This window comes from Ranitomeya variabilis, chromosome 1 (genome assembly GCF_051348905.1).
Source record: "Ranitomeya variabilis isolate aRanVar5 chromosome 1, aRanVar5.hap1, whole genome shotgun sequence".
In the NCBI taxonomy this organism is placed as follows: Eukaryota; Metazoa; Chordata; class Amphibia; order Anura; family Dendrobatidae; genus Ranitomeya; species Ranitomeya variabilis.
Genome location: NC_135232.1, coordinates 730,598,886 through 730,626,441, shown reverse-complemented (window position 1 = coordinate 730,626,441; position 27,556 = coordinate 730,598,886). Strand labels below are relative to the sequence as shown.

General features: G+C 47.6%; 1 protein-coding gene across 8 annotated transcripts in view; it reads left to right on the top strand.

Annotated features, from left to right (window-relative positions):
* SYNE3 (spectrin repeat containing nuclear envelope family member 3) overlaps positions 1-27,556 on the top strand; it is an 88,465-nt gene that overhangs the window by 8,100 nt on the left and 52,809 nt on the right. For 7 of the 8 annotated variants that reach the window (XM_077268760.1, XM_077268746.1, XM_077268729.1 and 4 more), the window contains exons 2-4: positions 23,039-23,195; positions 26,903-27,075; positions 27,211-27,520. In XM_077268760.1, the coding sequence (XP_077124875.1) occupies positions 23,052-23,195; positions 26,903-27,075; positions 27,211-27,520 (627 nt within the window). In that variant the 5' untranslated portion in view covers positions 23,039-23,051. Of the gene's footprint in view, positions 1-13,699; positions 13,767-23,038; positions 23,196-26,902; positions 27,076-27,210; positions 27,521-27,556 lie in introns of those variants that run through there. The other variant, XM_077268713.1, reaches the window with a different exon arrangement.

Below are 27,556 nucleotides of genomic sequence, written 5' to 3'. Positions count from 1 at the left end.
AGGAGCAGCTGTCACCGCTTAGATCCGTCACAGCAGAGCGCGCCGCGTCCACGAGTCCCATCATTTCTCAGCCATTGTTTGCACGCTATAATTATCATCTATTCGGCTTCAATTGGCCGTAAACTCTGAGGTCCTTTATGAAGCTGATGACTCGTGGCCGTGTGATAAGCCCAGAGCAATCCGTCCTCACACTGCTGTATGTGCGGCATCTGGAGGCTGCAGGAGCCCGGCCCCGATGATGCATGCGGAATACTGGTGTATGTGACCCGCCACCGGAATCGGTGCAGGTGTTACCTCTGCACTCGCATTCCTCCCGTAGCTGCATCCACAAGCTTCCGTTGTTTTTGTGGCCCCATTGATTTTCAATGGGGGCTGTGTCCGTAAGCTGTGAAAAATATCGAACAGGCTCGATATTTTTTCACGGCCATAAATACGACCCTCACGGCCTTACAGCATATGGCGCTCCGTGTAATTATTGCGGCCCCATAGAAATCTATTGGGGCCGCAAAAACAGGACGCAAAACCACGGCAAGTGTAAAAGAAGCCTTACTGTAAAAGTTGCCAGACTAATAAAAATCCCAAACTGTCTCCCTTATCTGTCTATGCTACTTCACCCCCACGGTTCCAGCTACGAGGATATGCCTCCTCCTCAAAATCTCAAAACGTGGAGTTTCTGCTCTGAAAAGTCTGCGAGACAACTCCGTGCACATAAAAACTTTGGGAAGTTTTTGAGTTTTTCTTTTTCTGAATTAGTTTTCAAGACTGCTGGAAACTCCTTCCTTTTGCCTGTTGATTGGACAGTGCGTAGTTTAGAGAGGTCTCTGATCAGGATTCTCTTTACGACCTCATTCACATATCAAAATAATTTGGTTCGTTGTTCTTGTATGTGAGAAAATTGGATAAGACCATGATCAAACTGTGGTCCGAGTGTCATGTCATGCTGCTGCAATGCAGGTAGGTGCAGGCTTCACTAGATTGCAGTAGAGAGAAAGCAGGTCTGCACCTAAACAGCTGACCTGCAGTGCAGCACTGAGGCTACCACAGGTGGCAGCAGAATAGTCAAACAAGCTGGGTCAAATCCTAGACTGCAACGCAGTGCCAAAGGAATAAGCAAACTCACGGTCAGAGACAAGCCAGGGGGCCATAACGGTCAGGAGCGGATAAGCCAGAAGACAAAGGACAGAAACAGGTCAGGATACAAGCCAAGTCAAAACCAGGGAGTCTGCACACTAAAGGGAAACACTGAGTCAAGACGGGAACAGGGGGAAACGGAGACACGGGCCCAGACAGCAAACACAGCAGGACCAACCAGAGCCAGCTACAGCAGCACCAGGCAAAAACCACAACTGACATCCCCTGCAGGAAGCAGTGGTGACAAACAGCCATCCCGAACCCAGACAGAGGCCGAGAAAGGCCAACTCCCGACACGACCAGACCGGGAAAAAGGGAAAACAGGACACAAAACCTGGTCCGGATCATGACATCATCCGTTTTCATGTACGTGGAAAACAAAGAATGTTTCTTCACCGTCTCCTATGTGAAAATCAGTCAGCAGTCGGATGTCATCCAGGTGTGGTCTGATTTTTCTCGGACCCATAGATTACCAATTTTGATTCGACCCTCGGATACAAATCTTACATCGTCAAGCTTTTCTGCGGACCACTCAGTCAGTGAAAAATCTTGGCCACGAGAATGGCCCCATAGACTATCACAGGTACAAGTCCCAACACTGAAAACCGCAGATAGCGCTCGTACGTGAAAGTCGGACATCATAATGGGGTCTACAGAAGTGAGAACATTTTTACCAAAACGGAAGAATGCTCAAAAGTGTATTTTTATTCAAGCAATTTGGAGAAAGTTCACTCCAAAGATGTCCATGTCAACACAGCCTTAGGCCAGTCTCACACGTTCAGATAATTCCTGGTACCGGAGTTATCCGTGTGCTCACGTGGCACATCAGTGTGGCACACGTGCGGCAGCCTTGTGCCGCCCGTGTGCCGACTGAGGACAACACGGACCGTGCAGGAGACAGCGCTAGAGTTAAGCGCTGTCATCTGCTTTTGGTGCTGAAGCCGGCATTCATTCCTTCTCCCCAGCAGCGTTCGCTGGAGAGAAGGAATGAAAAATCAAGGTTGTTTTTTTTTTTTGTTAAGAATAAAGTTCGGGGTCACCTCCCACCCCCTGTGCCCCCCCCCCCCCCCCCGTTTGCATTAAAATACTCACCCAGCTCCCGCGATGTCTCCTCTCAGCGCCGGCAGCTTGTCCTGCGTGAGCGGTCACGTGGTACCACTCATTACAGGGATGAATATGCGGCTCCACCCCTAAAACCTGAAGTGAAAAAACTGCACTTAAAAAAAAAAAAATATAGAATAGAACATGATGAACAGGAAAGTGATTTTTCAATAGAAATGGACAGGGAGAGTCTTCCCAGGGCTTTTTCAAACCCACTAATAAAAAAAAACAAAAAAACACAGTGTCCATTTTGAGATTAAAAGTTTTCAGTGTGACCTGTGCACAATTATTTTTGACAGCTGCGGTATCAATATGTTGTACTGTCCCTTTAAATCCAGCACGGAGCGTGCTGGCAGCCGGGGATGTTTTTGTCTGGGGCTGTGACGTTCCGCCTTTTACTGTGGCTGTTAGTAGGCGGTTTGGTATTTCATCCGCTGCTATTATCTTCGATGCCCAAAATGCCACAGGAACGCCCTGCTCCCGGGGGGTTTATTGGCCGCAGCTATTGTTCAGCGCTGCAACAAAAGAAAAATTGTTTATAAAATATTTCTGCTTTGACTGTTTATTTATTTTTTGCAATGAATTTTAGTTATTTTACGAGGGACTGAAATACTCACAGCGGTCACGTGTCGCGTGTCTTCATTCAGGAGTTAATGAAATTCTCCGTCTTGTTTTTCAAGATTTTTTGTCCCCCCTCCTCCCCCGCCCCGGCCCCTCCTTCTCTATATTCTCATTTTTCGAACACATTATATAGGGGATGAGCGCACATGAGGCGTAATCCGGGTGTACAGGATGGCCGTGTACACAGGGTGTGGGCACAGGGCCACGTTGCTGTGTTTGCAGGTGTCAGCCGCAGATGCAAATTGTGCAGATGATTTGTATTTTGCACGTTGGGGGAGGGGAGCGGCAGATCTGTAACGCTCATTATTTAGGATTTCTTTTTATTAATCCTTAATTAAACATTTATGCCGTTGTGTTGCTGTAACATCTTCAGATTTTTGCCTCTGTTTCTGTGATAAAACGTTTCTCCGCTTCGCTCTGATGAAATAACACAGGAAGTGGTCGGCTCATAGGAAGACGCGGAGTCGGCAGCACATGCTCTGCAGCGCACGCTCTACAGCGCAGCACGTGATATCTGTGGCTTGTAGGGGAAAGGTAAAGCATCTCTGCTCGAAAACAACAGTAATGTCCTCTGTACATGGGCCAATGTCAGTAATAGGAAACTGTCACTAAGTCTTAAAGATTTATTTCATGTCTTTGGTGGCTGCGACCCCGGAGTTATGGGATGTCTGTCTGAGATCGCCAACATTACACTGATGGGACCGAGAGTCATGTGACATCAGTACAGCACCATAATAATAATACAGAGCCGTCAGTGTCTACTGTGCAATGGGCGGTTATATCGTCTGCAGATCCCTGCTCATCCTCATGCTGCGAGGAAAGACAGCACTGGTATGTAGTCACACTCAGCGGTGCAAAGCTCTCCACACCTTCACATAAAGTACATAACTGATGCTGAGTTACCTCCTGTATTATACCTTAGAGCTGCAATCACTATTCTGCTGGTGCAGTCACTGTGTACATACATTACTGATCCTGAGTTACATCCTGTATTATACTCCAGAGCTGCACTCACTATTCTGCTGGTGCAGTCACTATGTACATACATTACTGATCCTGTACTGATCCTGAGTTACATCCTGTATTCTACTCCAGAGCTGCAATCACAATTCTGCTGGTGCAGTCACTGTGTACATACATTACTGATCCTGAGTAAGGCCGGTTTCACACGTCAGTGGCTCCGGTACGTGAGGTGGCAGTTTCCTCACATACCGGAGCCACTGACACACGTAGACACATTGAAATCAATGCATCTGTGCAGATGTCATTGATTTTTTGCGGACCGTGTCTCCGTGTGCCAAACACGGAGACATGTCAGTGTTCATGGGAGCGCACGTATTACACGGACCCATTAAAGTCAGTGGGTCCGTGTAAAACACGTACCACACACGGACGTTGTCCGTGTGCAGTCCATGTGCCGTGCAGGAGACAGCGCTACAGTAAGCGCTGTCCCCCCCACATGGTGCTGAAGCCGCCATTCATATCTTCTCTGCAACAGCGTTTGCTGTAGAGAAGATATGAATAATCCTATTTTTTTGTTGTTTCTCGTGTTTAACATAAAGATCCATGTCCCCACCCCCCTCCCACCCCCTGTGCGGCCACCCGCTGTTATTAAAATACTTACCCGGCTCCCTGTCAGTGTCCTGTCCTGGCCGCAGCTTCTACTGTATGCAGTCACGTGGGGCCGTCCATTACAGAAATGAATATGCGGCTCCACCCCTATGGGAGGTGGAGCCGCATATTCATGACTGTAATCGGCGGCCCCACGTGACCGCTCATACAGTAGAAGCTGCGGCCAGGACAGGACACTGCGAGGGAGCCGGGTAAGTATTTTAATAACAGCGGGCGTCCGCACAGGGGGTGGGAGGGGGGTGGGGACATGGATCTTTATGTTAAACACGAGAAACAAAAAAAAAAAAAAGGATTATACATATCTTCTTTACAGCAAACGCTGCTGCAGAGAAGATATGAATGGCGGCTTCAGCACCACGTGGGGGGGACAGCGCTTATCTCTAGTGCTGTCTCCTGCACGGTGCGTGTGGTACCCAGGCGGCACACGTGTGCCACACTGATGTGCCGCAGAAACGCACAGACACGGATAATTCCGGTACCAATTTTTCCGGTACCGGAATTATCTGGACGTGTGGGACAGGCCTAAAGATTATTTTATGAGAACAGATCGGCAGCGTTAGGCTATGTCTCCACATTAAGGCTACGCGGCGTTATCGCCGGAGCGGCGAAGCCGCTCGGCGCTAAGCCCCGCCCCCTTAATGGGACGCGATGGTGCCGGATGTGTACAGTACACATCCGGGATCATCGCACCCCTCGCCATAGGGCCCTGTGATATGCCTTGCGGGGACGCTGCGTCCCCGCAAGGTGTACGGACATGCTGCGTTCTGAAAAGACGCGCAGCATGTCCGGAGTCGCAGGGCCTCCGCGTGCGGGTTTCCACGCATAGTGGAGACGGGATTTCATAAAATCCCCTCCACTATGCTGGAACATCTGGACGCTGCTTGTTTGACGCTGCAGCGTCAAACAAGCAGCGTTTACGTACCGTGGAAACATACCCTAAAACAACCAGTGATTGGCTTTTCAACGACAAACCGATAGGTAAATATTTCCCTCTCTGCTCACTGTGTGATTCCTGCTTGCTCAGAACAATGTGCTCCCGAGAACAATGATCTTTTGTGTTGCACTCAAGTTCATCCAATGGACTAGTAAAATGCTTGTTCATCGGGTAAAATGATCGGCAGCCTGTTTACACTGCAAGATTATTGTAAAATGAATGATCCTAGAAGTGTTCATTCACAATGGTCTTTCTGTGGATGTAATATCCCAGAGCTGCACTCACTGTTCTGCTCCTATAAAGCTGACCGGTAATTAGTCTTTCCTATGACTGATGACTTATGACATTATCTGATGTACAGAAGATCCTTAAGGCCGGCGTCACACTCAGCGTAGGGAAATACGGTCTGTATTTTACAGGCGTAATACGCAGAAATGATCCCAAAACAGTGATCCGTATGTCATCCGTAGGCAGGGTGTGGCAGCGTATTTTGCGCATGTAAACCTCCGTATGTAATCCGTATGGCATCCGTACGGCGAGATTTTCTCGCCGGCTTGCAAAATGGACATAAAATGGATCCATGGGCTCAAATATTCGTGAAAATATATATACAGTCTATATACTGTGTGTGTGTATATATACACTCACCGGCCACTTTATTAGGTACACCTGTCCAACTTCTTGTTAACACTTAATTTCTAATCAGCCAATCACATGGCGGCAACTCAGTGCATTTAGGCATGTAGACATGGTCAAGACAATCTCCTGCAGTTCAAACCGAGCATCAGTATGGGGAAGAAAGGTGATTTGAGTGCCTTTGAACGTGGCATGGTTGTTGGTGCCAGAAGGGCTGGTCTGAGTATTTCAGAAACTGCTGATCTACTGGGATTTTCACGCACAACCATCTCTAGGGTTTACAGAGAATGGTCCGAAAAAGAAAAAAAATCCAGTGAGCGGCAGTTCTGTGGGCGGAAATGCCTTGTTGATGCCAGAGGTCAGAGGAGAATGGGCAGACTGGTTCGAGCTGATAGAAAGGCAACAGTGACTCAAATCGCCACCCGTTACAACCAAGGTAGGCCTAAGAGCATATCTGAACGCACAGTGCATCGAACTTTGAGGCAGATGGGCTACAGCAGCAGAAGACCACACCGGGTACCACTCCTTTCAGCTAAGAACAGGAAACTGAGGCTACAATTTGTACAAGCTCATCGAAATTGGACAGTAGAAGATTGGAAAAACGTTGCTTGGTCTGATGAGTCTCGATTTCTGCTGCGACATTCGGATGGTAGGGTCAGAATTTGGCGTAAACAACATGAAAGCATGGATCCATCCTGCCTTGTATGGAGCATCTTTGGGATGTGCAGCCGACAAATCTGCGGCAACTGTGTGATGCCATCATGTCAATATGGACCAAAATCTCTGAGGAATGCTTCCAGCACCTTGTTGAATCTATGCCACGAAGAATTGAGGCAGTTCTGAAGGCAAAAGGGGGTCCAACCCGTTACTAGCATGGTGTACCTAATAAAGTGGCCGGTGAGTGTATATACATATATATATATATATATATATATATATATATATATATTTATATTTCATACAGCGCAAGATAGCAGAAAAGCCGGTAATTCAATTGCCGGCTTTTGCGATCTCCTTCCCAAACCCGACAGGATATGAGACATGGTTTACACACAGTAAACCATTTCATATCCCTTTTTTTTTTTTTTTTTTGCATATTCCTCACTACTAATGTTAGTAGAGTCTGTGTGCAAAATTTGGGGGCTCTAGGTGTTAAAATAAACGGTTAAATCGTGGAAAAAACTGGCGTGGGCTCCGGCACAATTTTTTCCGCCAGAGTGGGAAAGCCAGTGACTGAGGGCAGATACTAATAGCCTAGAGAGGGACCATGGTTATTGCCCACCTCCCCCCGGCTAAAAACATCTGCCCCCAGCCACCCCAGAAAAGGCACATCTGTAAGATGCGCCTATTCTGGCACTTAGCCTCTCTCTTCCCACTCCCGAGTAGCTGTGGGATATGGGGTAATAAAGGGTTAATGTCACCTTGCTATTGTAAGGTGACATTAACCCCTTCGCGCCATGCGCCGTACTAGTACTGCGCTGCCGGCACTGCATTTGTGCCAGCCGCAGTACTAGTACGGCGCACCGATCACCGCGGTCTCGCGCTGAGCGCCGCGGTGATCGGGTGCGGGTGTCAGCTGTATATGACAGCTGACACCCCGCAGCAATGCCCACGATCGGCGCTAGCGCCGATCGCGGGCATTTAACCCCTCTGATGCCGCTGTCAGTAGTGACAGCGGCATAGAGGGGGATCGCGCACGGACAGGGGCTCCCTGCGCTCTCCCACCGGAGCAACGCGATGAGATCGCGTTGCTCCGGTGATCCGGTAGGAGTCCCCGGATCCAAGATGGCCGCGGGACTCCTTCCGGGTCATAAAATGCCCTGGCTTGCCGGCGCCTGCAAGAGCTGCTGAGAGCAAGCGCCGGAAAGCCTCCTGAACTTGCCTGTCAGATCGCTGATCTGACAGAGTGCTATGCACACTGTCAGATCAACGATCTGATGTAATACAGTGATGTCCCACCCTGGGACAATAGTAGAAAGTTAAAAAAAATATATAGAATGTATAAAAAAAAAAATAAAAAAAAAATCCCCAAATAAGGGAAAAAAAAAAACATTTCCCAGTAAATCCACTTATTTATGTAAATTTTAAAAAACAATAAAAGTAGACATATTTGGTATCGCCGCGTCCGTAACGACCCGCTCTATAAAACTATCCCACTAGTTAACCCCTTCAGTGAACACCGCAAAAAAAAAAAAAAAAAAACAAGGCAAAAAACGCTTTATTATCATACAGGCGAACAAAAAGTGGAATAACACGCGATCAAAAAGACGCATATAAATAACCATGGTACCGCTGAAAACGTCATCTTGTCCCGCAAAAAAAAAGCCGCCAATCAGCAGAAAAATAAAAAAGTTATAGCTCTCAGAATAAAGCGATGCAAAAACAATTCTTTTTTTATATAAAATAGTTTTTATTGTGTAAAAGCGCCAAAACATAAAAAAATTATATAAATGAGGTATCGCTGTAATCGTACTGACCTGAAGAATAAAGCTGCTTTATCAATTTTACCACACGTGGAACGCTATAAACGCCCCCCCCTAAAAGTATTTCAGGAATTGCTGGTTTTTGTTCATTCCGCCTCCCAAAAATCGGAATAAAAAGCGATCAAAAAATGTCATGTGCCCGAAAATGTTACCAATAAAAACGTCAACTTGTCCCACAAAAAACAAGATCTCACATGACTCTGTGGGCAAAAATATGGATAAACTATAGCTCTCAAAATGTGATGATGCAAAAACTATTTTTTCCAATAAAAAGGATCTTTTAGTGTGTGACGGCTGCCAATCATAAAAATCCACCAAAAAAACCGCTATAAAAGTAAATCAAACCCCCCTTCATCACCCCCTTAGTTAGGGAAAAATAATAAAATTTAAAAAAATGTATTTATTTCCATTTTCCCGTTGGGGTTAGGGTTGGGGCTAGGGTTAGGGTTGGGGTTAGGGCTAGGGTTAGGGCTGGGGTTAGGGCTAGGGTTAGGGTTGGGGTTAGGGTTTCAGTTAGAATTGGGGGGTTTCCACTGTTTAGGCACATCAGGGGCTCTCCAAACGCAACATGGCGTCCGATCTCAATTCCAGCCAATTCTGCTTTGAACAAGTAAAACAGTGCTCCTTCCCTTCTGAGCTCTGCCGTGTGCCAAACAGTGGTTCCCCCCCATATACGGGGTATCAGCGTACTCAGCACAAATTGGACAACAACTTTTGTGGTCCAATTTCTCCTGTTACCCTTGGGAAAAAAAAATGTGGGGGCTAAAATATCATTTTCGTGGAAAAAGTTTTTTTTTTATTTTCACGGCTCTGCGTTATAAACTGTAGTGAAACACTTGTTGGTTCAAAGTTCTCACAACACATCTAGATAAGTTCCTTGGGGGGTCTAGTTTCCAATATGGGGTCATTTGTGGGGGGTTTCTACTGTTTAGGTACATCAGGGACTCTGCAAATGCAACATGACGCCTGCAGACCAATCCATCTAAGTCTGCATTTCAAACGGCGCTCCTTCCCTTCCGAGCTCTGCCGTGTGCCCATATACGGGGTATCAGCGTACTCAGCACAAATTGGACAACAACTTTTGTGGTCCAATTTCTCCTGTTACCCTTGGGAAAAAAAATTGCGGGCTAAAACATCATTTTGTGGTAAGAAAAAATGATTTTTTAATTTTCACGGCGCTACATTCTAAACTTTAGTGAAACAATTGGGGGTTAAAAGTGCTCACCACACATCTAGATAAGTTCCTTAGGGGGTCTTCTTTCCAAAATGGGGTCACTTGCGTTGGGTTTCTACTGTTTAGGCATGTCAGGGGCTCTCCAAACGCGACATGGGTTCCGATCTCAATTCCAGCCAATTTTGCATTGAAAAGTCAAACGGCGCTCCTTCCCTTCCGAGCTCTGCCATGCGCTCAAACAGTGGTTTATCTCCATATATGAAGTATCAACGTACTCAGGACAAATTGCACAACAACTTTTGGGGTCCAATTTATCCTGTTACCCTTGGGAAAATAAAAAATTTGGGGCGAAAAGATCATTTTTTGTGAAAATTAATATGAAATTTTTTTTACGGCTCTACATTGTAAACTTCTGTGAAGCACTTGAAGGTTCAAAGTGCTCACCACACATCTAGATAAGTTCCTTAGGGGGTCTACTTTCCAAAATGGTGTCACTTGTGGGGGTTTCCACTGTTTAGGCACGTCAGGGGCTCTCCAGTCGGGACATGGGTTCCGATCTCAATTCCAGCAAATCTTGCATTGAAAAGTCAAATGGCGCTCCTTCCCTTCCGAGCTCTGCCATGTGCCCAAACATTGGCTTACCCCAACATGTGGGGTATCGGCGTACTCCGGACAAATTGTACAACGACTTTTGTGGTCCAGTTTCTCCTGTTACCCTTGGTAAGATAAAACAAATTGGAACTGAAGTAAACATTTTGTAAAAAAAAAAGTTAAATGTTCAATTTTTTTTAAACATTCCAAAAATTCCTGTGAAGCACCTGAAGGGTTAATAACATTTTTGAATGTGGTTTTAAGTACCTTGAGGGGTGCAGTTTTTAGAATGGTGTCACTTTTGGGTATTTTCTGTCATATAGACCCCTCAAAGTCACTTCAAGTGTGAGGTGGTCCGTAAAAAAAAAATAGTTTTGCAAATTTTGTTGCAAAAATGAGAAATCGCTGGTCAACTTTTAACCCTTATAACTCCCTAACAAAAAAAATTATGTTTCCAAAATTGTGCTGATGTAAAGCAGAAGTGTGGGAAATGTTGTTTATTAACTATATTATATGATATAACTCTCTAATTTAAGGGCATAAAAACGAAAAATTTGAAAATTGTTAAATTTTCATAATTTTCGACAAATTTGTTTTTTCACAAATAAATGCAAGTCATATCGAAGAAGTTTTACCACTATCATGAAGTACAATATGTCACGAGAAAACAATGTCAGAATCACCAGGATCCGTTGAAGCGTTTCAGAGTTATGACCTCATAAAGTGACAGTGGTCAGAATTGTAAAAATTGGCCCTGTCACTTAGGTGAAAACAGGCTTCGGGGTGAAGGGGTTAAGCCAGGTTAATAATGGAGAGGTGTCAATAAGATACCTATCCATTACTAATCCAATAGTAGTAAGTGGTTAATAAAACACACACACATTAGGAAAAATTTATTTTATTGAAATAAAGACACATGGTGTTGTAATAGTTTATAATACTCTCAATCCCAATGACGACCCTCGTTCTGTATAAAAGGAAAAATAAAAAAGCAACAATATCCCATACCTTTCTGGCGCTCAGTCACGTCCCATGCTGTAAATCCATCTGAAGGGGTTAAATTTTTTTTACATTTTTTTTGCTGGTATAAACTCATATGAACTCTAGCGTGAGAAAATATTCAGAAAAATTCCCACGCTAGAGTTCATATGAGTTTATACCAGCAGAGGGCGCAGCACCGCAAGTCTACGATGCTAGTTCCCCTGCTTTCAATTCATTCCCCAGATTTTACAGCCAGGGGCACAGCTGCATTAGCAGAGCTCCTGGCAGTAAAATTTTTTAACCCCTTCAGATGGATTTACAGCGTGGGACGTGACTGAGTGCCGGAAAGGTATGGGATATTGTTGCTTTTTTATTTTTCCTTTTTTACAGAAAGAGGGTCGTCATTTGGATTAAGAGTATAATAAACTATTACAACACCCTGTGTCTTTATTTCAGTGAAATACATTTTTTCTAATGTGTGTGTGTGTTTTATTAAACATTTACTACTATTGGATTAATAATGGATAGGTGTCTTATTGATACCTCTCCATTATTAACCAGGCTTAATGTCTCCTTACAATAGCAAGGTGACATTAATCCTTTATTACCCCATATCCCACCGCTACACGGGAATGGGAAGAGAGTGGCTAAGTGCCAGAATAGGCGCATCTTCCAGATGTGCCTTTTCTGGGGTGGCAGGGGGCAGATGTTTTTAGCCAGGGGGGCCCACCTGACCGGACATGAACTCATTAGCTTGGGAAAGTTTCTGAACATTTTCCCACGCTGTCAAGTTCACCTCAAGTCAGTGGAGAATATGTGCAAGTAAATAAAACCATGGATCATGAAGAGCAAGATACCATAAGGATTCAGCTCCCAATGTGCTTAATGAAATAGGTGAAAAAAATGTGATTACAAAGTACAAGGGCATGAGTAAAAAAGCAATGTACCTTTAGGGGTTAACAGGTCCTGTACCCATGTGCACCCCTATTTCTCTATCATGTATCTAGTTTGTATTTGTAGCTTTTTGTATGTCTGATGTGTATGGAATTGTGTTTACGTCTTGTATCCACCGTGTATCTGTTATGTGTCTTGTTAGTTTCTTCTGCATTATGTATCTGTTTCTCACCGGTTTCTCTTGTGTTTTTTGTTTGTGCACCTTGTGTATTTTTCATCCATTTGTGTCTTGTGTATGGGTCTCTGTAGAAGGGCCGACCGCAACCAATAAGCGACCAGCAGTTACATACATGCAAGGTGCCAGGTAGACCTCCCTGCTGTGTGCATAGAATAACATTGCTCTCGGCAGCACGTGCTGGTTACACTAATCGACGCGTTGTCAAGAAGATTATTTTAAAGCAATCCATCGGCTGATAATCAAGAAACGATGTTGATTATTTTCGGCCTGTTTACATTGGATTAACACGTATCTATTTTGCGTCTGTTCTGTATTGTATATGTGTTGTGTGTGTTTGGTGTCTGCATTGTGTGTTGTCTGTCTGCGATGTGTGTGTTGTGTCTGCAGTGTGTGTTGTCTGTCTGCGATGTGTGTGTTCTGTGTCTGGTGTTTGTGTTGTGTGTCTGCGATGTGTGTGTTGTGTGTCTGCAGTGTGTGTTGTGGGTCTGCCGTGTGTGTTGTGTGTCTCTGTCTGCGATGTGTGTGTTGTCTGTCTGCAATGTGTGTGTTGTGTCTGCAGTGTGTGTTGTCTGTGTGTTGTGTGTCTGTGGTGTTTGTGTTCTGTGTCTGCGATTTGTGTGTTGTCTGTCTGCGATGTGTGTGTTGTGTGTCTGTGGTGTTTGTGTTGTGTGTCTGCGATGTGTGTGTTGTGTGTCTGCGATGTGTGTCTGCGGTGTGTGTTGTGTGTCTGATGTGTTGTGTTTCTGCAGTGTGTGTCTGTCTGATGTGTGTGTTGTTTGTCTGTGGTGTGTGTTTTCTCTGTCTGCAATGTGTGTGTTGTGTGTCTTCGGTGTGTGTGTGTGTCTGTGTTGTGTGTCTGCGGTGTGTGTTTGCGGTGTGTGTTGTGTGTTTGCGGTGTATGTTGTGTTTGCGGTGTGTGTTGTGTGTGTTGTGTGCTTGCGGTGTGTGTTGTCTGTCTGCGGTGTGTGTGTGTTGTCTGTCTGAGATGTGTATGTGTTGTGTGCCTGCAATGTGTGTTCTTTATCTTCAGGGTGTGTTGTGTGTATATTTTTTGTCTTTTGTGCTTGTGTTTCTATCTTTGTTGTGTTGCCCAGATGTTGCCCAGCATCGTTCCCCCCCCCAGGGACGGCGTTAACCAGTCTCACAAGCCCTAGTTGTCTGGTCTTGCCCACATCATAGAAAAAGCCGCTGTAATCCCCCTGATTATGATAAAGCCCTAATTGATTCTGTCATAAGAAATGGCGCAAATCCTGGGAGGAAGAGGAGGAGGACATGTGCGATAAATGGAGGAAGTGTCTCCGGGCTGATGACACAATGTAACAATCTCTGAGGTACATTGTTACATGCACGGTAATGATATTGAGCTCGCCGCCCGCCCCCCGGTCACCCATGGATTTTAGCATTTGGCTTATGCTAGAAACAGATGGGGACCAGGTTATGCTGGGGGTCTGTGGAGGTAGGGGAAGTATATGTGCAGACTGCTGGAGTGAGGGGCTCCCCAGACTGTTGGGGGGAGGTCCTGGTTGTGGAGTGGCTGGGGGGGGGGAGTCCAGACTGTCAGGGGTCCTGATTGTGGAGGGTCCCAGGTTTAGGATTATATTGTAATTGTATTGGAGCTTCTCCTATAGACAATGAGCTTGTGTTCAAATTTAAAGGGCCGGCTCCCCCTTTGTACTTTGGGTTCTCACTGTGGTCAATGCTTGGGGTCAGTGCATGGGACCCTGTATCTCCGATAGAGCTCATACTTCAGAAATCAATGATACGTCTGCAGCGAGGGGCACGATGGGGGCTACTCCGCGGCTCTGTTTTTCCACTGACTCTGCCTGTAGCCACCATCTGGGGCCTGCTGAGAATTTGGCCTCAGTGCTTGTCGCACTATCTGGTGGCACATGTGACAGGCTGCTCCGGGTGTGACGACACATGTCCTCTGATAGCCTGCAGCTGCTGCGGAACATCATGACAACCAGGCCGGATCCTGCTGAGCGAGTTTGATAGTGTGATCCTGCATGGCTGTGATTGACAGGTGATCCCCTGACAGCTGAGATTACTCCTCCTGGCAGCTGTCCGGCCACGTGCCTCTGTTGGACTCATTGTCCTTTATGGCTATGGGCACACAGGATTTTTTTTTTTTGAGTTGGTCAAAAACGAGAAATGTTCTAGTAGAAGCCTCATTCGGGGCTTTTTTGCTTTCTGGAGAAGTTCTTTGTTTCCTGCCTGGTTTGGAGAGGAGTCACTATAAAGAAGTGAGGACATGGACTTTTATTCCCAGCAGGCATTTTTCAAAAGCAAAAGTGTAAAAAAAAAAAAACGATTAAAAGACTGAAAAGACTCATGTAGCCTGAAATGAGGAGGCCGTGCTGCCATTCAGGGTACTGGGAAAGATGGGTCATGAAAGTGTTTCCCAGGACTTTAATATCTTTAAGCGACACTCATTAGAATAGGTGATCAATATCAGATTGGTGGGTGTACTATGCACACCCACTACACAAGGTCTGGACCCCATCGATCCCAGGACCCTCGTCGCTCTGGTATTAACCACAATCTGGATCTTAGAAAATTCTTTTAAATTTTTTTTCCTGGTTTAAAGATATTTATACAAAAAATAACCTACTGGGGAATCCTGGGAAAAGGAAGTGAGAGGGGGTCTCCGTTCAGAAGACAACAAGATCGTCCCTCGCTTGGGAGGACCCCACACATCCCATACATGACATGGCCCATTGCATTAAATAAGGGCTGTGTAATGCTTCACTTTAACTGCGGGGGCGCTGCAGAGGAAACGTACTACTGAGTTCAGGTCCCCTAAAGACTTGATTGCTGGGGGTCCCAACTTGAGATCTTACAATGATAGGTGGGCATCCCCTGTAAGTGGGCAGATTTCCTATTTTTTATGACATTTTATACCTTTTCATGCTTTTTTTTGCCCTTTTCACTGTTCTTATGGGCATTTGCTTTCTGGATATAATAAGATTTCCTCCTCTGCGGCTAATGAAGCCCAGATGTATTTATAACGGCCTGTGACCAACGAGAGGAAACCGCTGCTGCGCGGCACGACTGAGTCACAGGAAGCTGCGCTGGCAGGGAGGGATTCCCTCTATCTCCGAGCACAGGGTGTTGGGTGACGTGTGGGCCTGAGGATGAGGGGTCACTATAGGACATGCAGTTGGTGCAGCTGCAGAGGGGCCCAAGAAAGTCAGGGGCCACACCCTGCTCCAAAGCAGGGGGAATTGTGCATTGTGATGAATTATTGGACTACAAGGGGCCCATATACTTGGTCTTGCACAGGGGCCCTCGTCTGTCTGTGTCTTCCAGTGGGTCATGTCATATATGTCTGTATGCTGACATGCTAACCAATGCAAAACGTGGGGGGATGCGAAGGCGTCTACCCGAAATGTGACGCACTAGTCACGTACCAGCCCCATAAAAGGAGTGTAGACATTTACAATTATTTTCATTGCTCCGTTGTATTTAAAAAAACAAAACGATTTTTGTAAAAAGTACACATCTCCTGTTTTGTGTTTGCAGTTCCAGTGAAGACCTTTATGTTTCCTTGGTTACAGACTACAGTTCCAAAGTAGTCAGATCCTGGGGTTCCACGCTTCTTGCTTTGCTCCTCTCTAGACACATGGGGGTATACGTCTACATGGGGATATTAATAGTCTGTAACCATGAAGACAAATTAATCTGCACAAGAGCTGCGGACACATTACCTTAATAAAGGGTTGAGATCTTCCCCTTTAGCGCCTCGTTGTATGAGCGAAAGCTGCATTTGTTTTAGCTTAGATGCATCAAAACAATAGTACATTGGTTGCAAAAGTATTCACACCCCACGGAAGGGAACCTGTCCACAACCTTTTCTGCTAATCAATATGCAACAATTGCAGAGTCTCTTCTTATTGATGTCACCTCTGCTCCCAGCTGAAATCTTGTGACCGCTGCGTGCGTCCTCGTCTTTTGGCCAGTGCCTGCGTGTGACTGGGTGTACGGCAGAGCAAGAAGGGACAACAGGCCAAGGGATGATTCCACAGATTTATTATCAAGAACGCTGGAACAACACATGCAGGTAGATCTACAGAGTCCACAATTAGTCCAACGGAACAGGTTCAGGGGCACCTCCCGATAATCCTTGTGCCAGCTAACAAAACAATAGTCCACACGAGTCCAAGGGATCCCAAAACAATCCCACGAACGACGAGATATGTCCTCAGCTCAAGTCTCGCCCCGTTCGCTTCCGCAGTCACAGATGGACATGGGGTCTTGCCTCAGCTAAGAATCCCCACTCCTTCTCCTTCCAGCATCAACTCACATCTGATCTCAAAAATAAGAATGGATTGTCTGAGCTCCTGGGATCCGCCCATGAAGGGGGTAGGGGTCACACCTTCTATTCAATGGTTGGGTCCATCAGAAGATTCTAGACTAGTGGGCTCCACTTAGTCTAAGTAGTATGTACATTTGACTAGCCACCTGCTGTGAGGAAGAATGGCTATTCTGCACTAGTGGTGTTTACAAAGCTAAATTACATTATAGCTTAGGGCTGCAAGTATTGGGGGAAGGAGACATTGTTACAGGTGACTCCCAGCACAAGAAAATACATAAACTACAGCTAATAGAAACCAGAGAACAGTTACATACATCAAATGGCATATTATTCAAATACAGGACAGGGCAAAAGTACATATCATGACAATCCCTTCCCCTCCCAATTTGTGTACATACTAGGGACCTCTACAGGTCGCTGGTTAAGTACACACAGGCAGAGCGTAACTTACATGTGGCTTCATGCAGCCACGAATTGGCATCGTAGCTCTCCCACATCATTGCCCAGGAGAACATCTGCAGGCAGACCACCCATCACCCCAACCACACATCGCCTGACCCCCAAACCAAAGTTCAGATCCACAGTGGCTGTGGGAATAGTCCTCCATTGTCCACCAGCCAGTTTAATGACAATCCCAAGTCCTCTATGAATTGCCTCAGGCCGAACCACTCGGGGATCAGCCACTGTGAGGAAAGCCCCTGAGTCACAAAATCCAATAAGTCTCTGTCCATCCAGCACAACCTCCTGCAAGTGCTTACCTCGATGAGCAGAAGTCGTCATAGCTGCAGGTCGCACACCATAAACTCCTAGTGGTGCAGCATGGGTGGGTGAGGCACTAGGCCAGTCCTCACGTAGTGGTGACACGTCTTCCTCCATGGCACTTGGCTGTACGTAATTAATAATACGACTGGGTACAGGATCAATCCTCATTTGAACAGCTGGGCAGGAGGCTTGCAGATGCCCCGGCTGCCCACATCGATAGCATCTGTGCTGGGTCTCACTCCATCCAAGGCGTCCTCTTGGGCGAGGGGTAAGGGAACCTGGAGGCCGGCTCCCACCTGAAGGTGCTGTAGGGGTTTGAGGACGACTCCTCCATGGTCTGGCTGGGCATGAGGCCTGCAGATGCCCCGGATGCCCACAACCATAACACCTGCACTCTGCTGCTTCCTCTCCTCGTCGTATTCCAGAAAATGCAGTAGAAGCAACTGGAGGCACATTTACACGGGTATCAGCATGAGGTGGTGGCTTAGAGGAATGGGGAACAATGGGGACAGAAGAACTGGGGGCCACCCATGTTGTGGAGCTGGTAGGCCTCTCTCCATCCTCCAACAGAACCCTCCACTGAGGCTTGATGGTGAGAGCCTCATCAGCGAGAGATGCAGCTTCTTCCACTGTCGCTGGTCTCCTCTCACGCACCCATTCCCGGATCTCAGCAGGGCACTTGAAGTAAAACTGCTCTTTTAGGATAACCTGGAGGAAGGTCTCCCAGGTTAAGGCCTCCTCTGCCTCCAGCCAGCGATGACATATTTGTTTGAGTCTATGAGCATATATCTTAAAAGACACTTCCCCATCACAAGCTAAAGTACGGAACGGAGTCCTGTAAGTGTCTGGCGTCACAGCATAATGTTCTAGAATAGTCTGTTTAATCTCCGCATACTCACGGTTCCCCCGAGGGTCCATAGCTCTATAGGCTTCGGCAGCTCCACCCTCTAAGAGCCCCACAAGATGTCGGACTCGCTCCCTGTCCGGGACTTCCATTAATCGACACTGATGCTCAAAGTCCTGGAAGAAGCCCTCAATGTCGCCTGCAGCCTCATTAAACGGCTTGAAGTCTTTGCGGGACACTCTGGGGAGTTCCCTCATAGTGGGTGCTGGGGTTACAGTCTGTCTGGAGCTTCTAGCTGCTTCCAAAGCGATCTGCCTCTCCAGCAATGCCATCTCCTGAGCTCTCTGAATGGCCTCCCTCTCCCTCTCCTGAGCTCTGTGAATGGCCTCTCTCTTATCGTCTATGGTGGCCTCCTCTCCCAGCAATGCCAACTCCTCCTCGTACCACACAACCCACTGACTTTTTTGGGTATTTACCTCCGGCTGCAGTCTTTCCTCCATTTGCTGTGGGGATCCTTCCTCAGCGTAATCTTGCAGGCGAACTCCTTCCAAAGCCTCAATTAGCTGCTCCTTGGAGAGTCCTTTAAAACGGACTCCTACTTCACGGGCCTTTGATTGTAGGCTCCCCAAAGTCCAGTACTCTGCGGTGCTGGTTCCCGATGTTGGCCCATTGTCCTCCATTCCTTCTGCTCTGATCCCGCTGCTTGCCACCAGTTTGTGACGGGGTGTACGGCAGAGCAAGAAGGGACAACAGGCCAAGGGATGATTCCACAGATTTATTATCAAGAACGCTGGAACAACACATGCAGGTAGATCTACAGAGTCCACAATTAGTCCAACGGAACAGGTTCGGGGGCACCTCCCGATAATCCTTGTGCCAGCTAACAAAACAATAGTCCACACGAGTCCAAGGGATCCCAAAACAATCCCACGAACGACGAGATATGTCCTCAGCTCAAGTCTCGCCCCGTTCGCTTCCGCAGTCTCAGATGGACATGGGGTCTTGCCTCAGCTAAGAATCCCCACTCCTTCTCCTTCCAGCATCAACTCACATCTGATCTCAAAAATAAGAATGGATTGTCTGAGCTCCTGGGATCCGCCCATGAAGGGGGGTAGGGGTCACACCTTCTATTCAATGGTTGGGTCCATCAGAAGATTCTAGACTAGTGGGCTCCACTTAGTCTTAAGGTACCTTCACACGAAGCGACGCTGCAGCGATAGCGACAACGATGCCGATCGCTGCAGCGTCGCTGTTTGATCGCTGGGGAGCTGTCACACAGACCGCTCTCCAGCGACCAACGATGCCGAGGTCCCCGGGTAACCAGGGTAAACATCGGGTTGCTAAGCGCAGGGCCGCGCTTAGTAACCCGATGTTTACCCTGGTTACCAGCGTAAAAGTAAAAAAAACAAACAGTACATACTCACCTGCGCGTCCCCCAGCGTCTGCTTCGTGACACTGACTGAGCTCCGGCCCTAACAGCACAGCGGTGACGTCACCGCTGTGCTTTCACTTTCACTTTAGGGTCGGCGCTCAGTAAGTGTCAGGTAGCAGACGCTGGGGGACGCGCAGGTGAGTATGTACTGTTTGTTTTTTTTACTTTTACGCTGGTAACCAGGGTAAACATCGGGTTACTAAGCACGGCCCTGCGCTTGGTAACCCGATGTTTACCCTGGTTACCAGTGTAAAACATCGCTGGTATCGTTGCTTTTGCTTTCAAACACAACGATACACGGCGATCGGACGACCAAATAAAGTTCTGGACTTTATTCGGCGACCAGCGACATCACAGCAGGATCCTGATCGCTGCTGCGTGTCAAACTAAACGATATCGCTAGCGAGGACGCTGCAACGTCACGGATCGCTAGCGATATCGTTACAAAGTCGTTTCGTGTGAAGGTACCTTAAGTAGTACGTACATTTGACTAGCCACCTGCTGTGAGGAAGAATGGCTATTCTGCACTAGTGGTGTTTACATTCTAGCTTAGGGCTGCAAGTATTGGGGGAAGGAGACATTGTTACAGGTAAACTCCCAGCAAAAGAAAATACATAAACTACAGCTAATAGAAACCAGAGAACAGTTACATACATCAAATGGCATATTATTCAAATACAGGACAGGGCAAAAGTACATATCATGACACTGCGCCCTTGTCTTTTGGCCTGTGCGTGCGCCCTTGTCTTTTGGCCTGTGCGTGCGCCCTTGTCTTTTGGCCTGTGCGTGCGCCCTCGTCTTTTGGCCAGTGCATGCGCCCTCATCTTTTGGCCTGTGCGTGCGCCCTCGTCTTTTGGCCGGTGCGTGCGCTCTCCTCTTTTGGCCTGTGCGTGCGCCCTCGTCTTTTGGCCAGTGCATGCGCCCTCATCTTTTGGCCTGTGCGTGCGCCCTCGTCTTTTGGCCGGTGCGTGCGCTCTCCTCTTTTGGCCGGTGCGTGCGCCCTCGTCTTTTGGCCGGTGCATGCGCTCTCGTCTTTTGGCTGGTGCGTGCGCCCTCGCCTTTTGCCCGGTGCATGCGCTCTCGTCTTTTGGCCGGTGCATGCACCCTCGCCTTTTGGCCGGGGCGTGCGCTCTCGTCTTTTGGCCTGTGCGTGCGCCCTCGTCTTTTGGCCGGTGCATGCGCTCTCGTCTTTTGGCCGGTGTGTGCACCCTCGCCTTTTGGCCAGTGCGTGCGCTCTCCTCTTTTGGCCGGTTTGTGAGCCCTCATCTTTTGGCCGGTGCGTGCGCTCTCCTCTTTTGGCCGGTGTGTGCGCCCTCGTCTTTTGGCCGGTGGGTGCGCCCTCGTCTTTTGGCCGGTGGGTGCGCCCTCGTCTTTTGGCCGGTGGGTGTGCTCTCATCTTTAGGCCGATGCGTGCGCCCTCGTCTTTAGGCCAATGCGTGCGCCCTCGTCTTTGGGCCGCTTCGTGCGCCCTCGTCTTTAAGCCAATGCGTGCTCTCTCCTCTTTTGGCCGGTGCGTGCGCTCTCTTTTGGCCGGTGCGTGCGCTCTCCTCTTTTGGCCGATTCGGGCGCCCTCGCCTTTTGGCCAGTGCGTGCGCTCTTGTCTTGGTCGTCTTTGGCCGGTACTTGCACAGTGCGCTGACATGCTGCCCAGGTCTACGTTCTCGTTCTGTCATTACTGGGTCATTGTTGCACTGCAGATTGTTGCTTGGCCATTGTTGCTCTGCATGGCAAAAATGTTGCATGCAGGATCCCTTTAAGGGAATAATAATTTTGTTTTTATAGCACCAACATATCCCACAGGAAAGGAACAGAGGGGTCACTGTACCCCCTCTGCTGGGGTGGATGACATTGCACTGTCCACAGCACAGAAGAGGTTAAACCTTTCTTCCCTTAGTTTCCATTGCAAAGTCGCTGTAAACACAAAACAGCGGAACAAGATCCTAACTGTCTGGAGCCACAGTTCTGTTTGTATTTGATACATTGTAGCAACAATAAGAGCAGTTGCAGAAGTTTACACGTCCTGTAAGGAAAGTGCTTTGTGGCTCCGGGTCCTTCGCTCTGAATGTTCTGACTCGAAGAACAAGTATTTTAATATCTTCCATGTTTCTTTTACAAGTTTAATTGAACCTCCAAGAAATCCCTGAGCAAGATGGAAAAAGTGAGAAATAAAGTCACGAGAAGGCACATCTGGGGGGCCCGAGCTGCAGGGCGGCGCCGCTGTCCGGGGGGCATCTGCCGAGGTTCCACGCACATCCCAGTGCCAGGAACAGGCATTGGTGCCCCCCACTGGCCCCGGGGATGACCTTCATATTCTTAGAGGACACGGCGAGGTGCAGCGACAGAACAAGGATTCCTGGGGAATGTTTTGTTAAATCCAGAGCGAGGCGTAACAAAAACGTTAATTTCCAAACTGGCAGTGTCCCCGTCCCTCCCCGCCATGGTCGCACTCCAGAAGAGATTTTCCTTGTTTTTGGATCCCGAGTGAGCGCAGAGTAATTCTGGGGGGTAAAAAAAATCTTCAAAGGGACATTTTTAACCTCTTCTGTGCCTGGATGAATATCTGCAGTGCTTTAATAAAATGCCATCTACGATTCCTAAAGGGGTATTAATAGTTTGGACATTTTTTTTATTGCCCCAATGTATCTAAAATACAAAAAAGCCATTTTTCGAACAGTCTTGATTAAAAAAAATACTCCAACCCTTTCTTGTATACAGCTCCGATACCAACCTGTGTGTCTCCTTGGTGACAGACTACAACCAATCGTGGAGTTGTCTGATCCCTCATTGTATTTCTCCACCACATCTCACTTCTAAATTCTAGGTAGTTTATCAGGTTGCACATAACTGTAGGATCAGACTTTAACTATAAAGACCCATAGGTCTGCATTGGAGCTGCATACACAAAACGGTAGAATATTTTCCATTGAGACCCTTTGCAAAGGTGCTTTAGTTTGTATATTCGATGCATTTGAGCAACATTAAAGTGTGCACATGCCCTGTGAATGTGTAATCTTGGCACAAACCAACACAGTTTCCTATTTGAAAAGGCCTTTTCCATCACCTTCCCGTAGTCTGGAATATCTGATAATCTAGAAACCAGCGTATCCCATTAATGACTCTGTAAAAGATTTTCCTGTAAATGTGCTCACCGTTCCCTGAACCAAATAAAAGGGGTGGAATAATGGAAATAAACACAGTTGGGTTGTTCCTCGGGGGCGGTCCTTTTGAATATTCCGCAATTTGGGATTCATAATGTCTTTGTCTTGCAGCTTCTCTCATGCGATGACTCAGCTGCCACATGATGAGTTTGAGACGTCCCTGGAAATGGCAGAAGCCTGGATGAAGGAGATCCACAAGCGGCTGAAAGAGAATGACAACACCCAGGGTCCACGGTCAGCGCTGGAGTCCAGGCTCAGGGAGACAGAGGTGAGGACGGAGTCACCATCTCCTGATCAGCGTTATATTCTGTCTGTTACTGTGTTTCGCCACAGGTGGCTTCTGGCGCTCATGTCCGCTGCAACAATAGCACAAGGATATGACCCATAGGACTTGTAATGGCAGCCATATTGGTTGTCACTCAACTTTTCTAGGTATAAGTATGACATCAAGCTCAATATAAATCTTACTATATTGACAGGAGGAGCAGCAGAGGGGCCCCTCCATGATTTGTGCCCTTTGCATCCTCATCGATTAAGTCGTCAGTATCTGAAACATAGTGGAGTTTCCTCACATTGCAGGTTGCCCTGTGCAGGACTCACCGGGGCATAGACATTCAGGAACCAAGGGTCAGAAATCCCAGTGTCCAATGATCAATGTTTACATGGCAGCCGGGTGTCCGCAGACTGCCAGGATAGACTGATCCGTTGTCTGTCATGTCGTGTATGTCTGGCTGAAGTTCTGCTGCCCATTGAGTATGAACATCTGGACAGTCCACACTTCACTTTGCACTGACATTCTAAAACGTCAGTGCAGAGTAAGCAGCTTGCAGGAGCAAAACTCGTGTTTCTCGGCAGCACATCGTGTAATCAAGAGGGGCTGTCGAGATCAATGATATTTGTATTCCTGATCATTCTGTGCACAGTCAGGCTGTCTGAATGGGAGATAAAAAAAACTGCTGATTCACAGTCATTTAATGGATCTCACACTACCAATGCAGCTAAGCGAGAGACAATGATCATACAGTTGCCCTACTTGAGCGCAGATGAAGTGTACAGCATGGGGAAGGAACAGAACAGCATCTTAAAGCCCTCTTGCTCATTCCTAATAGATGTCTGATAGCTTTCACTACGGAGTCCCCCCATACACAGGAACGCTTGGCTACCTGAAGGTCAGAAATGCAAGGTCCTGAATCCTTCTGCTCCCTGACATCATGTGTTGTGGGAGAGTCAGTAGGCCCCCATACACATTAGACTGCCAGCCGACCCCGCCAGGTAGATCCGACATTATATAATGTGTAAGTTTACCAACTTTTGCCGTTTTCAGTCCTGGTCGTCTCTACTGAACTTGGTGAAGCATGAAAGGACCATTGTGTGATGAAGGTCGCCCGACAAATCGAAGCTTACGTGTATCTTACACCAGAAGGGTTCTCCTGGCGCGGGGAGGTGCACACCTCCGAGATGCGCCTGACTCATTAGTGGCGTGCGCCTTTTTATTTATTGGAATCATCTTCGGATTGGAGTACAAAATGCGCCAGTCTGAATGAATCCGGCCCAAAGAGTCTAAGACACATAAATATTGCGCCTGTCATGAAACAGTTATCAGGCACAAATTACAAAGTGTGGCGCATTTACCTGCCCATTATATGGAGTTATGTATTACTGCAGTTTATTATTCTGCTACTTATTGAATGTGTTACTGTCCTATAATAAAAGATCGCAGTGTCACTACACTATATAATGAGCGTGTACCCGAACTCACGTGCTGAGGACTCGCAGGTTGCACAGACGTCTGTCTGGATCCACAAACTGTTCAACCTCAAACATAGGAAAAGTCCAGAAATGCAGAGAAGATCCCAGACGAAGAATAATAACAAAGTAGCAAAACAATCCACGTCCTGGCCGACACGTTTCAGCAGGTTCAGCCTTTCATGCCAGCGGCAAGTTTCTGTCCCTCTCTGCAGCCTCCTGATGGTGCGATATGGGATCAGACCACCCTCCCCCACACACCGGGATCTCTCCTGATCAGTTGTGTCTGAGGGGGAGAAACGGTTAAAAGCAAATATATAAAATGTGTATTTACACACTAACGAGACAAATCAAGATGGTGCCCAAAGGGCGTAAGCCCCAGAGCTCATGATAGGGGCCCGTTCACACCGCACGTTCACTGATCAGATCATTCAGCAGAATGTTGTAACTCTGGAAGTCGATATGTTGGGTCTTATGGGATCGTCTCTGCATTGTTGGGTTTTTCTATGTTTGAGGTTGACAGTGAATCTGAGCAGACACATCATACACATCCATTATAGACTTTGGTGCTGCTCATATGTCCATGTAATTTTTCGGATCGAGTGGTCTCTAAAAAATTGTACAAGAAAATCACACACAGCACATAGAAGGTGTCAGCGTGCAGTCAGTGTGCCGTCAGCGTGCAGTCAGTGTGCCATCAGTGTGCAGGCCGTGTGCTGTCAGCGTGCAATTCATGTGCCATCAGCGTGGGGTCTGCGAGCCGTCAGTGTGCCATCAGTGTGCAGGCTGTGTGCCGTCAGCGTGCAATTCATGTGCCATCAGCGTGGGGTCTGCGTGCCGTCAGTGTGCAGTCCGTGTGCCATCAGTGTGCAGGCTGTGTGCCGTCAGTGTGCAGGCCGTATGCCGTCAGCGTGCAATTCATGTGCCATCAGTGTGCAGGCCGTGTGCCGTCAGCGTGCAATTCATGTGCCATCAGCGTGGGGTCTGCGTGCCGTCAGTGTGCAGTCCGTGTGCCGTCAGTGTGCAGGCTGTGTGCCGTCAGTGTGCAGGCCGTATGCAGTCAGCGTGCAATTCATGTGCCATCAGCGTGGGGTCTGCGTGCCGTCAGTGTGCAGTCCTTGTGCCGTCAGTGTGCAGTCCGTGTGCCATCAGTGTGCAGGCCGTGTGCCATCAGCGCGCAGTCCGTGTGCCGTCAGCGTGCAGTCCGTGTGCCATCAGTGTGGGGTCTGCATGCCATCAGTGTGTAGTCCTTGTGCCATCAGCTTGGAGTCCGCGTGCCGTCAGTGTGCAGGCCGTATGCTGTCAGCGTGCAATTCATGTGCCATCAGCGTGGGGTCTGCGTGCCATCAGTGTGCAGTCTTTGTGCCGTTAGTGTGCAGGCCGTGTGCCGTTAGCGTGCAGTCCTTGTGCCGTCAGCGTGCAGTCCGTGTGCCATCAGCGTGCAGTCCGTGTGCCGTCAGCGTGCAGTCCGTGTGCCATCAGTGTGCTGTCAGCTTGCAGACCGTGTGCCGTCAGTGTGCGGTCCACGTGCAGTCAGCGTGGGGTCTGCATGCCATCAATGTGCAAGCCGTGTGCCGTCAGTGTGCAGTTCGCGTGCCATCAACATGGAGTCTGTGGGCCAGCAGTGTGCAAGCCATGAGCCATCCAAGTGCCGTCAGCGTGCAGTCCTTGTGCATTTGGGATTTTTTTTTTTTTATATTCCCCCATAAACTGAATGTGTGAGTCTCATCTGAAACTCGGAAGAAGGTAGCGCACGCTGCCAGTTTGGACAGTCGGAAATTAAAAATCGGACAGCGCTACTTTGTCTGCAGGAGCCTGAATCTTATGGGGTTAGCTCGGCAGCACTGGACTTTTTCTAAATTTGGGATACATTATGAAATGATACATTGTATTAAATGATAAATCATTACAGTTTTACATTCTATTATCATAGTAATGTGGCATTATACAACACGAGATTATAGGGTGTAACCATTTATATAGTAATATATTACCTTATAAAACCTCTGTATTATACTACATTATTTGAAATTGCATTAGTTCACATCATCAGTTATATTTGTATTACACTAGATAATATTATATTACATTCTGAAACTTCCCAGTGCCGCATCATTACATCATATTTTCTTATATTGTATCATCTGTATGTTATATATTTATATGTTACATTGTATCATATTAGATCCTATTACAATGGCTCTGAGTAACTTGTTGCTTTCTGGGTAGAAAATCTGCTCCTTGGAAGGAGACGGGAAGCTGCTGGTGGAGAAAGTCCTGATGAAGGCCGAGGTTCTGCTGGGAGAGAGCAGCGAGGAGGAGAAGCACGAGGTCCAGCTGAAATTGGCCAAAATCAAGGGCTCGTTGGAGGAAACCACAACATACATGATCCACTGTCACAGGTGAGACTTGTGGACCCCTTATACTTTGCTTTCTGTTTCTCGGCACTTTCAGGACCTCTGCTTGCTGTCAGTGAATAAGAACATCCTGATTGGAGCATTGGATCTGTCATTATCAGCGTTTTGCTTCATTCATAGCCGAATTGAATGGGTCTGGCTGCACTGGAACGAGTACCTGAGGGCTCGGGACGAGTTTACGCTCTGGGTTCACAATGTCTCCCTGACCCTGGAGCCAGACGTGGAGCTGCAGCTCGGCCTGAAGGAGAAACGCTGGCAGTACGAGCAAGCCCTGGTGGTCATGAAGGACGTCCTGAACCAGTCACGGCTGGTGGACCGGCTGCTGGAGGAGGCCTCCTCCCTGTACAACCGGATCGGGGACCCCAGCGTGGAGGAAAGCGTCCAGAGCGCCATGATGGCCGAGTACATACAGATAAAGAAGAAGGCCCAGGTCTGGTTAAACTTTGTTTAATTCTCCAGTCACATC